At 40.4% G+C, this 13,292-nt stretch overlaps 1 protein-coding gene across 2 annotated transcripts in view; it reads right to left on the reverse strand.

Annotated features, from left to right (window-relative positions):
• Positions 1–13,292, reverse strand: part of GRM7 (glutamate metabotropic receptor 7) — a 919,887-nt gene that overhangs the window by 465,201 nt on the left and 441,394 nt on the right. For both annotated transcript variants that reach the window (XM_024124143.1, XM_024124144.1), the window contains exon 3: positions 4,111–4,252. In XM_024124143.1, coding sequence (XP_023979911.1) covers positions 4,111–4,252 — 142 coding nt within the window. The remainder of the gene's footprint in view (positions 1–4,110; positions 4,253–13,292) is intronic.

The following is a 13,292-nucleotide window of genomic DNA, read 5'->3' on the forward strand; positions in this document are numbered from 1 at the left end:
TGGAGTCTGTCATACAGAGTGAAGTAAGTCAGAAGGAGAAAAACAAATACCGTACGCTAACACATGTATATGGAATCTAAGAAAAAAAATTGTCATGAAGAGACTAGGGGTAGGATAGGAATAAAACACAGACCTGCTAGAGCAGGGACTTGAGGATATGGGGCGTGGGAAGGGTAAGCTGGGACGAAGTGAGAGAGTGGCACGGACATATATACACGACCAAAGGTAGGGTGGATAGCTAGTGGGAAGCAGCCGCATAGCACAGGGAGATCAACTAGGTGGTTTGTGACCACCTAGAGGGGTGGGATAGGGAGGGTGGGAGGGAGGGAGACACAAGAGGGAAGAGATATGGGAACATATGTATATGTATCACTGATTCACTTTGTTGCAAAGCAGAAACTAACACACCAATGTAAAGCAATTTTACTCCAATAAAGATGTTAAAAAAAAAAAGTAAATATTCACCTTAATATGTTTACCTAAAAGGGTGGGTTAATTTATTAAGAGAAATAAGATTAAACCATTTAAACATATTATGGTATGAGATGTGAATTGCAAAATGTAGAATATCAAATACTATGCGATCCTGATTCTGTTGGGGAAAACTTACTTACGTTTAGAATAAAATAATTGCAAATGTTAAACCAGAATTTTATTAGTGGTTATCTCTGACTGTTGGGATAGCGAGTTTTATAGGGGATTACTTACAATCCTGATTTGTGATTATTCTCTCTAACCTTTAATTCTTCTCGATAATCGGGGGCAGAGTAAACATAAGAATTCCTTTAACTGAAATGCAACGACAAAAAAGTTTCCATTACTTTCCAATGGATTACGATAGCCCTGTATTACTTTTATAATCAGAAAGAAAAGTGTTTCAGGAAAACAATACACTCTTGTCTAACATTCAAATTATCAGTACCCATGACTGATTAAGCACTTAGCTTCAAAATCTAGATATTAAGGTCTTCTCACTGCTATTCTCTGCCAAAGGGTTTGAAATTAATGTTGTAAGATATCTCAAAATTCCCCATCTACAGTGTAGATCTTCTGAACAAAGAAATAACATAACATTGTGGGTTAACAGTGGGCTTAAGTTCATGCTTTGGAAGAAACTTATATATGCACTTGACTTTTATTACTGTGCTCAAAAACTATTACTGCTGTCACTTCTATGAGTCACACTACACAATGGTGTTCAACCACAAACTCCCATGCAAAAAATAATGAGCATAGCTATTGAGCAGATTTTATACCTTTTTACATCGTAAACTAAAACCTCACACTACCTGCAAGTCAAGGATATTACAACCAATTAATCACCAGAGCTATTAGTAAATAAATCTTTTATGTGCCATGTACATAAATATAAACAGGGGGCCACACCTTATCAATGTCTTACATATTTTAGAATGTGCAAAATATGTATGAAAAAAATTTATGAGATGATTAAGAAAACTATGAGTTGACAAGATCTGGAGAAAGAAAGAGTAATATCATAACAACAAAGTGCCTTAAGTCACTAAATCACAAAGTGTTGAAGAAAATGTCCTAAGAGCAAGAGAATCGGCATTTTGTAAGGAGAGAAACGATACGTCTAAGGGGTGATCAGAAACAGTTTCATGGAGAAGGGCACGTTTGACATAAACCTTGAAGAACAGACACAATCTCAACAGGTAGAGAAGGAGAGGAGAAACACCATGAGCCAAAGCCCTGATGGAGGAGTGATTAGGACACACTGGAGGACCAGTCATGCACTGTAGGTGGAGAACTGAGTGAGTGAAGGCAGCGTCTACATGCAAAAACAGGACCACATTTTAAAGCATCATGAAGTTCAGAGAGAGAGGCCTTTACTTAAATTATTAAACAGACTAGGCATTTGATTCATTCTCATTTGATGACATTCATTGAGGATCTGCCATGCACAGAGCACTGGGATAAGGGCTGAGGATATGAAAGGAAGTCAAAAGGGGCATCATCTCTGTCTTAATGATGCCTACAGACTACTGCAGAATACAGACACTACTTATACGACCAAAGGATGTAAAATTACATCAGTGACATAAACTATGAAACTGAGTTGTTATGACAAACTTATCAAAGCTACATTGTTCAGAGAAATCTTCCCTCAAAAGGAACACTATCGATGGCGCTAAAACGATGAAGTGAGGAAGCAAAGCATTGCAGGTAGCTGGAAGAGAATGTACAAAGACCCAGGAAGGAGGAAACACAAATGGCCCCTTGCCTGCAGTACACAAACCACGAGGGAGCATGGAATGAAATAAAGCTAGAAAAGCAGAAGTCCAGATCATCATAGAAAGAGCTCAAAAGGATTTTCATGTTACTGATGGGAAAACTGAGGCCTCAAAGAGTTAGGGAAGCAGGGTGTGGGGAGAGGCTTGCCCAAGGTGAGACAGTGGTCATTTAAGTAGCAAAAAAAAAAATCCATCCTCGGGTATCCTGACTTGAGGTTTAATACTCTTCTCATTTACTCGTCCTGCCACCCAGGTCAGAGCTCAAAACTGTGATGGGGTTAATTAAGGTTATGGAAGGAAGTCAAAAGAGGCATCACCTCCATTTTAATGACACGTACAGACGAGTGGAGAATAGAGACTCCAGTTAAGTGATGGGTGGATTCAGAAGCAGATGGAGGATACACACGGAGGGGGAGACACAGGACCGGCAGGCAGGCTGGCAAGGATGGAGATGCAATACTCTACGTGGGGGTAACAATGGCCTGGAACCTTCAACTTTACCCTTAATAAAATATATTCACCTTCAAATTAAATGACATTATTTTGAACTGTGAGACAAACTAAGATTAAAAAAATCCACACAGCTTTCCCATCAGCACAGGTGTAAATTGGCAACATCTCTTCGGGAAACAATGTTCACATTTACGAAGGAACGCATCTTTGTCCTGGAAACTTATTTTCCAGGAATTTCTGTTTTAAATACTTACAAATATATAAAGTAATACACTTGTACATTATTATTTATTTGCAGGATGTTAATATTATATATCACACATTGTATGTGTATATTAATATTTCATATCTGCAAACACAAGATTTGTGGAAGAGAAAGTTTATCACAACACAATTTATAATTGCAGAAGTCTGTAATCAAACTTAAATGCCAATCAGGAAGGGAGCAGTTAGATAAATTACAGGAAATATATAAAATGAAATTCTGCACGGCTATTGAAAAGACTGAATAGATCTACAGGTACTGACATTCAGAGACTTCTATGAAACAAGAGTGAGTGAAGGCAAGCGGTGGGGAGAACAATAGTGTTCTACCATTTGTGTAAAAATATACACACTGTCTCTAGAAAAATATACAAGACACTGGTTATTAGCTATAGCGTCTAGAAAGGAGAAGTTGTTAGCTACAGGACAGGATGAATGCAGGTTTTTTTTTAATCTAGATTTTTAAACACTTTTTGATATTTTAAATCAGGTGTAATTACTGTTTGTTCTAAAAATGATAAGGATTGTGGACCAACCGAGGTGGCAGTGGTCAGAAATGGAAACAGGGCCTATTTGTGTTCTAGAAACATTTCCGAGGTTAGCCCTCCACGGCTTGGCCAAGGAATGAGCTAAAAAGGAAAGTCAGAATTAACAATCAGATTGTTGACACCAAGGAGGACCAAGGTAAAGAAAAAGACAACAAGTGGATTGGAGAATGTAGAGATATGACAAGCTTGGTTTTGAACACATGAAATCCAAAGCAGGAGTAATATGGCCAGAAATAATAAGGCATTTTTCTTTTCCATTAAGAAGAGCCACTCTTTAGATAAAAGTCTGTTACACGTGGATATATTATTTAATAAAAGAACCTTCGGAAAGTCCAGGGGTTTTCTCTTTTTACAAGTAATTGAATACATTTTTTTAGCTAATGGGGGGAAATACATGACAGAAACATGCTGCTGCTTCTATGGTTCGCTCTAACTACCTCTGTGGGGTAGAAAGCGCGAACAGACTTTGCCACCATGTAATTATTGATTTGATTCTGTGCTATCTTTCCCCCTTTGTCTGCCAGGATCCTGATCTTTCCGTCTCCTAAATCGCAACATGCGTATTAACGAATTTCACCAGTCAGCCTTACTTGATATCCTCATCGTTGGCAAAAATCACGACAGCCCTGGAGTTGGGTGTGTCTAGGAGCTGTTTGATAATTCTATCGAAGTCAATGGTCCTGTCTTTGCGTTCCTGGGGGATTCTCACGGACTGGGCAATGCAGAGCCCACCTGTGTAAGAAAAGAAAGCAGAGCGTAAATAAAGTTCTTGCAGAGATACCAAACAAACCAGGGGAAGTAGATGGGGAGGAGGAACTTGAAGATTCTGAGTGCATAGCACTTCCTTGGTGATTTGCTGAATGAGGAAGGCTTAGGACATTATGCTGAGTTCATACTTCGTGCACCTTCCATGGTAAGGTACAGCCTCATTCTCTTAGTAATGCACTTGTATGCACAGGAGTACCAGTGATACTGATTCTGGAGAGGTAGGTTCAGGTAGACAAACTGGATGGGAGGCCTTTAAAATGAATGTAATACACTACAAGGAAACCACAGTCAACTACAATCTAAAAGTACTTGAACGGGTAAAACTCATGTCAATTTCTATTGCTTTTCTGGTGTTCGCATTCTCATAAGTTTTTCCCCTTTATACCCGTTCCAACTTTTCAAGCTCACAGCCAATGGAGTAAATCTAAAAACAACAAGAACAAGATCAACTATTATAAATCAGAGTAATAAATTTTTATTGACCACATACTATGTGCCCAACCTACAAATGTGTGTTCTATGTATGTTATCTGATCTTAAAAATCCTTATAAGGTAGTTAGCATGGCCCATTTCATGTTAGTAGAAAAGGGGATTAAATAGAAAAATAGATGTGTTTACTCCAGACTTCTCAGGACCATTATGGTATTAACTGGCTTATCAATTTCAAGACAGGGGAATATGCAGCAGTTTAGTAAGCAACTGATACCCCCCCACCACTACTCAACACCTGCTTAGTAGCAGCTCCTGGATCTAGTGGTTTCTTTTGTCTGTCTGTTTGTTTGTTTTATGAAACACAACTTAAGAAAGGCTGGAATAGACAAAAGAGGTAGAGAGGATTATTTGTAGGAAAGGCCCCAAAGGTCATCCAATGGGCAGAAGACCTAGGGGCAGAGACAAGAGGAAAACCTTGCTCCTTTTGTAATGTGGAGATACCCATAATCAACAAGCTTATACCCAGAGCATTGACAACTGGGTGGAAGCTACTAGGCTTCCATAAGCATAGAGAAGTATAAACTCTAATCCAAAAGTGAACCTCCATTACATCTTAATCCCAATCAGTGTCAGCTCTCTCGAAGTGGCTCTCAACCTTCAATGTGCTTGAAATCACCGATGGTCCTTCTATAAAGTATAGAAGTCCAGCAACACGATCAACCAACTTGACCTAATTGACATTTACAGAGCGATCCCCGGGACAACAGAAGAGTAGACATTCTTTTCAAGTGGAAAATGGAACATTCATTAGGCTAGCCCATCTTCTGGGTCATAAAAGAGAAAAAAACCCTTAAATTCAAAAGAACATTATGCTCTCAGACCATAACAGAATCAAACTGGAAATCAATAACAGAAAGAAAACAGGAAAATCTCTGAATACTTGGAAATTAAACAACACACATCTAAACTACCCACGTGTCAAAGAGGAAGTGTCAAGGGAAATTTAAAAGTATTTCTAACTAAATGAAAATGAAACTGCAACATCTCAAAATGTATAGATTACAGCTAAACTGATGTTTATAAGGAAATAGATATCATTAAATGCTTATGTTCGGAAAGAAGAAACATCCAATATCAGCAACCTAAACTTCTACTTTAAGAAATAAGAGAAAGAAGAGCTAAACAACTCCTCCCCCAAAAAAGCAGAAAAAGCCACAACGATATATTACTAAATGCCTATTAAAGTAGCTTTTAAAAAATACTAACAATACCAAATACTAGAGAAGATGCAAAGCAAAAGAATGCTCATTCATTGCTGGTGGAAATGCACAATGGTACAGCCAGTGTGGAAAATAGTTTGGCATTTCCAAAATGTTAAATATAGAGTTAACATATCAAGCAGTAGTTCCAATCCTAGCTGTTTATCCAAGTGAACTGAAAAGTTATATTCACACAAATGTGCTCGTAAATGTTTACAGAAACTTCATTCATAATCACTAAAACTGGAAACAACTAAGACATCTGTCAACAGGTGAATGGATAAACTAACCGTGGTCTACCCAGGCAATAGGATACTACTCAGCAACAAAAGGGAACTACTGATTCTTGGAAGAACGTGAATGAACCTTAAAGGCATTTTGCTAAGTGAAAAAGTTAAACCAAAAATACTACATATTATATAATTCATTCATATGACATTCTAGGAAAAAGCAAAACCATAGGGGTGGAAAGTAGATCAGTGGACGCCAGCGGTTAGGAGAGAGAGGAGGGCTTGACTACAAAGGGACTGCACAAGGGCACTTGGGGGCAGTGGAAATGTTCTGTATGGTACTGTGATGTAGATACATGATTCCAGACACTTGCCAAAACCCTAAGAACAACGCGTCACGACAACTGGACTTTACCGTATGCAAAATCAACCAAGAAATTAGGGGATCCTAAAATGGAATGCAGACTGTGACAAACGAACTGCGTTATAAATGTATCAGAGAATTTCACTGAAGGGAATGAATAGGAAAGGAGTTGCCGTAAGTAACTTTTAAAAATAGTGTATGACTGGAAACCCTAAGGATAAAGACAAGAAGAACAGCACATAAAATGGTACTCTAATTTGTAAATTTTCACAGGGATACAAGTTAGCAATGCTGGAACTGCTACCCATACTGGAGTCAAACAAAACAAGAAAGAAATTGTATATAATGGGAACCAGGTTTCTCAGTTAGGTAAAGAATGTAAACGCAAACAAGAGAATGTGGCTAGAATGGAACACGCGGCGTGAGGCGGGGTCAGACATAGTGTAAACTCATGGCTTAGAGTGAGACGCTTGCATGCGTGGGTTATCTTGTGCATACATATATGCATATGTGGGCTAGTATACATACATACATAGGTACCGTACCACTACCCATTGAGAGGGTCTAGAAGTAGTGACACTCCATAGTAACATCTAGTGACCAGACTGGTTTTGAAATACCATCTTTCAACAAAAAGAACCAGGTCTCTCTGGAGAAACGGGTGATTCTGAAGTTGGGGCAAAGCACATGCAAGACAAGTCTGGATCAACTTGTCATGTCAGGAAGCAAGAAGTCCACAAAAGAAAAAAATAATGGAAGGGGGGGATGTCAGAAGGACAGAGGAGCCAACCTAAAAGAGCTCCCAATGAACAAGGCTAGAATAATATTAGCAACAAAATAAATAATGATGGTACTGAATGACTATCCAAAGAATACACACAATACATACTCAGGAATCCATACTATTAAAAAATAAATGAGCAAAATAATCAATAAATAGGAAAGATGGAATGAATCTTCCTCACAGAACAATCCCAACTAATCCCAACAATTCAGCATTAGAGGAAAAACTGCTGCAAGCAAGGTCCACTGATGAATGCTAAAATTCATGTGGGAAATTATAAGGAGACACTGACCATTTTTATAGCTTAAAAGAATCTCACCCCAAATATCTACTAATTATTCTGGTGGTTTCAACCTAGGCCTACAACTTCTTTGATATTCTTCCTTTGAAGAGGTGGAGATTAATTTTTTTGCCCTTAAGTGTAGTCTGGACGTAGTGCCTAGCTTAAGAATAAGGAAAAGGAAAAAGAATAACTGAACAGTGGAGAAACTCAGCAGACTCTAACTGGACCACGAAGTTAACATCACTAGTGCTAAATCACGGTGATTTAAGGCGCCCCCTGATACCATGTGATGATAAGGGTGACCCCATTTGTATTTTACTCTTCCCCAAGACCATAACCTTAATCTTCATCTGCTCATGAGAAAATGTCAGAAAAAAATTCAAATTGAGGGACATTCTACAAAACACCGGACTTGTACTTTTCAAAACTGTCAAGATCATGAAATAAAAGACTGAGAAACTGAAAACCGGATTGGATCCTTGGACCGCAAAAAAAACATTCATGTAAAAACTGGTGAAATTTGAAGAAAGTCTGCAGTTAAGAGTATTTTTACATTGTTAATTTCTCAATTTTGATAAATGTACACTAGTTATTTAAAGTATTAACATTTGGGAGAAATCGAAGATGGGTATATAGGAATTCTATCTTTGTAACTCTTCTGTAAATCTAAAATTATTTCAAGATAAAATTTAAATACACACACACACGCACACACACACACGCACACACACACACACCCCTACCTATCTATCTAATATACCTATACCTACCTACCTTTCTGGGTCTTATCTGTAACGAATTCTTACTTAGTAAGTAGTGGAGCAGGCCCAGGAATCTGAATTTTTAACAAGAGCTTTAACTCAGTGGTTCTCATGCATTCATTCACCTGGAGGAGTTGTTTCAAAACACGTATTTCTGGTCCGCACCTCCAGAAATTCTCATTCAGTAGCTTTGGGTGAGGCCTCTGAATCTGCATTCCTAACAAATTTCCAGGTCATGCTGATGTTGTAGGTCAGGGGACCATATTTTGAGATCACTGCTCTAGGTGATACTGCTGCAGGTGGCCAGGAGATCAGATTTCGAGAAATATTCACTTGGGTATCTCCAAATTGGTTGTAGCCAATTTAGGTAAAAGTAGAACTTAGGCATGGATATTCTAGCCAAACATTTTTAGGGCACTCTTAGGATAGTGAGACAGGGAGAAGGAAGGAAGGGAGGCATCATTACGCTTTGTTATAAGGTTTCCAGTGATGCAGAAAGAGAGCAACAGGAGAAATATCCCTTGGTAATGGAGCCTAGCGTCTCAAGGCCATAATCGCTCCAAGGCTGGAAAACATCACAGAGGACAGAGGGATGAAACCATCTGCAAACTGTTCTAGGGCTGCTGTGGGGAAGAAATGGCCACTTTACCACCTTCTCGGCAGGAGAAGGGGGATAACTGTGGATGGAAACCCAGCTTCCCATCAGGACTCAATTACAACTGAGTGGTTAAGCAAATGAGAGCAAACTCCATTTGGCGACACAATCAGTGGAGGGGTGGCCTGCGCTTGTGGGTTTCGGGCTCAGCCAGCGCGCGCTAGGGGAACCGATGCGTGGAGTTTCGTGATTGCAGAATGGAGATGCTCACCGTGTCTTAGAGGGAACCTGCCCGCAGGTGAGCAAAATCAAACAGCTCAACAGAAGAAGGAAACTAGCTATTAACAGGGTAATGAGAATGGTCACGTTCATAGAGCTAAAATGTAAAAAGGAAAGAAGACTGAAAAACAAAGGATGAGAGAGAAACATGCTGCTTTGATCTTTCCCTCCTGGAAGCCTTGAGTGGTACCTGCTGGAAAGACAGTCGTTTCATTTGCCTCAGACCCAAAGGAGAATGTGGCAGGTAGATAAATGTACGTATATTGCACACAGATGACTCCGACCAAGCATTCAATTCAGACCAAGCGTGTCATGCCAGAAATGGGCCACTGTGAGCCAGTAATCCAGGTCTTGTGTGTCTGCCAGCAAGGAATGAAGTGGTCCACACACCTGCATACACACACCTGGTGTTCAGAGGTCAGTTAGCTTATTTCTCAATAATGGCGATAACTCAGCACACTACACTCACCTCTAACATGTAACCAAGTTTTTCATCTCAAGCTACTGCCCTATTGAATGCAAACTTTCTATGGTTTCTGTTCTGGCTTAGTCCCTCAGAGTGGATTCAGCTCGCGCTCTGTTACATAGCTGATGTTATTTAGTCACCGCAGCACATGAGCAGCTTACATTTGCGAAAATATTGGTTCAACACCACGAGCTTAAGAATCTAACTTTTGATGTGCATTTCTTTTGTGTGTGAAGACGAACTGGAATTTGGCAGTGGCAGCTGGCACTGCAATCGACAATTAGGTCACATTTCTGTGGGGCACAAACACGTAGGAAAAATTGGACGGTATCATCATACATGTTGCAAATGGACGCATGTCACAGGACAAGTCCGTTCATAACACGTCAGCTTTGACTGAAAAGGCCCACCGTCAGCAGCCTGAGGCCATACAAGCCACTGAGGTAATGGGAAAGAATTTCAGCATGCCAGAAATCAATCTGCTTTTCAATCTGGAGCTGAAGACTGGTCAGTTTTCTGTCTGCCTGTGGTAGCGAGCAATCTATAACTGCAAGAGAAACTTCAGGAGTCAGGCCACAGAGTGTTTCCATTAGAAAATACTTTTCTCTCCCAAATGATTATGGATTCTTTTCCTTCTAATAAGCAGAAGTAATAGGAAAGCATTTAAGGTTTGCAACTCAGCTCTGTCAGAGCTTACACGTGATACACTCTCTCCGACGATCTGCTCTACTATTTAGATATGCCAATTCACGTTAGCAAATACTGAGACTCTATTATGTGAAAGGCTCTCTAGGAATTTTTTTTTTTTTTTTCTCTGAAGGAATATATGAGGGCAGTAAAGAGAGTCTTAGAAATGGCTGTGCTCCATTCTCCATTACAAACGGGGCAACCGAGGTCTGGAGAGTGTGAAAGTGATGATATTAATCACAGGAGAAGGACTGCCACTCACTAAGTCCTGCGTATGTGTCAGATACCGTCCTAAATTCTTTGCATCATATTCACTCGTTGTATAACCCCATGAGGCAGCCTTGCTAACATCCCCATTTGGGCAGATGGGAACAGAGGCATTCTGAAGTAACTCACCCCGAGTCACAAATTTAACGACAGCGGAGTAGTAGGGTTTCTGGCTTTCAAAATATAGCTCACAAATTACTGGGGGAGGATGACAGATGTCACAGAAGCAGATAAAGACACACATAACACATCTTGCTAGAGGAATCACCAAAAGCGTGATGGAAGAAGTTTAGCCTCAGGTGGGAGGTTTCACAGCTGTGTAGGGGGTCGGTGGAAGGACACTTGATGGAGGGAAGACAGAAGTCAAATTGGAAAAGTCGTTACGGATAAGATCGCGCAGGCCTCCCTTCCTTGACGCCACCCAGCCACAAGGAGAATGATGAAGAACAACGCTCTGAAGACAGGAAGCCAGAAAGAACGAACTAGAACCCCTGACGTCATGCATCGCTGAGCAGCAGCCACTTACCTCTGAGCTTTTCCTGACATGTGAGAAAACAAGCCAGGCTTTGATTTGACCACTAGCATTCAGCGTTCTGTTACTTGCAGTTGCACACAACCCTAACTTACACCTGCCTTTAAAGAATTTCCAGCCCATTATAAAAGGGAGAGAAAATCCCTGGCAGTGTAAACTTTCAAAGAAATGTACAATGCAGAAAAAAGGCCAGGCATCACAACGGCAGTGGTGGGAGATGCTGGGAAAAAGCGACCGACTGGCACCTGCAGGTACGTGTGGGCAAGACAGCTGGGGGGAGGGAGACAAAGTGGAAGAGAGTAAGTAGCCACATGCACATGGGAAAAGGTACCCAGGGTCAGAGGAGAGGTGGGCAAAGATTTTGGTGACTGAGGCACATCTGTTGGGAGCCTGAGAATTACAGGCTCAGGGTTTTTGATTTTTCTTAGTCACTAACTGTCTGCATAATCTTTCACACACGCATATTCCTTTCTAGATTGAGAGGGAAGAGGAGAGAAAGCAGGAAGCCCGGCAGCAAGAGCAGCTGCACACTCAAAGGAAATGCTCAGGAGCCAGACTGGAAAGAGCATTTAGGGGAGCTTGCAGAGATGAGCTTGCCTAAAGCAACGTGCGATAAAAAGCAGCGGGTAGACCAATGGGGCTGGGGTTGGATTGCACGAGACTTCATGAGACAAAAACCATAAGAAACTATACGCCTGGGTGAAAAACGTTCTCCTCTGCCCCTGCCAGGGAGCACTACGTCCCTCACTGAGAGTAGAACTCATGTGCTGTCTGGACAGGTTACTGAAAGGTTAATCCATCATATCTTTCAGCCAAGAAATGTCAGACTTCAAATCTCACTTAAATACGTTCAGCAATTTCAGAGGCATCATTGTGCCTGAGAAGAATCTGCAGGTCACTTTGGGAGACATTGAGATTGAAAGCAATCTTGAACAGAGCCATGCGTATTCTAGCTGGCTTGATCTGAGAACCTAAGAAATGAAAGCAAACTTAGTACAACTCTCTGATTTTAAAGACGCTGACCTTCCCTTTCCCTGGAAAGGGAAGGTGACGGCCAACTCAGCATCAGAGCTGATGCTCTGAAATTAACATGTTTTTTCTTCTTAAATTTCTGATTTCATCCTCTCTCAGCTGGTGCTGTTACATTCTGAGTTACCCTCTTTGCCATTTTACATCCATGCATTCATGCATTCATGCATTAAACAGAAAATTCACTAAGCATCTGGCATGTCTCAAGCACTCTTTTAGTTGCTAGGGATAAAGAAATCAACATAAAAGAAAAATACCCTATTCATTTTCAAGGGGATACAGACTAATAAGACAACTTTTCCTCTTAATTCTCTCGCAAAACTGTGATGGCCTCTGAAGATGCTCCGAGTTTTGCTTGCAACCAAAATCCCAGTACGAAACATCAAGTTATTCTCAGCAGCTGGTAACTTGGCAGGTCGTGAGCGGGTTAATCAACAATATGCCCGGATTCAAGAAGCCTTTGGAAGGCAAGCTGTTCCTTTCCCTGAACAAGAACTAAGAAACCGGCTGATTTTTTTTACACTCCCTGGTTTTCCCTGTGGCTTGAGCAGCCTCAGCCGTCAGAAGCAGTTGTCACTTGTCTCCAAGCAGCGACTCTGTAAGGATGGACCGCTATGCATCCCTGGACAGTAAAAAGGAGTTCAACTCATGACTCTCAAACACGACTGCTTTTTCCAAACCACTATTTGCATTTAGTCAAGTTCCCACTTGGCTGTGTGGGGGGGAAATGGAGCAGGCTGATTTTATGATTCATTTTATTTGTTAAATTGTTTTGTGTGTGATTTTTATTTAAAAATTTTTTTTTGGAGTATAGTTGATTTACAATGTTGTGTTAGTTTCTGCTATAATCAGTTATACATGTACATATCACCACTCATTTTTAGATTCTTGAAAATTAGGGGATAATTGGATATCATGTCTGTGTGGGAATCCATCCAGAGAATTAAAATTCAGTGGGAGTTTAGGGCAGGCATATATATAAATATATATACATATATATGTGTGTGTGTGTGTGTGTATATATATATATATATA

Source organism: Physeter macrocephalus, chromosome 18, assembly GCF_002837175.3.
Source record: "Physeter macrocephalus isolate SW-GA chromosome 18, ASM283717v5, whole genome shotgun sequence".
Lineage (NCBI taxonomy): Eukaryota > Metazoa > Chordata > Mammalia > Artiodactyla > Physeteridae > Physeter > Physeter macrocephalus.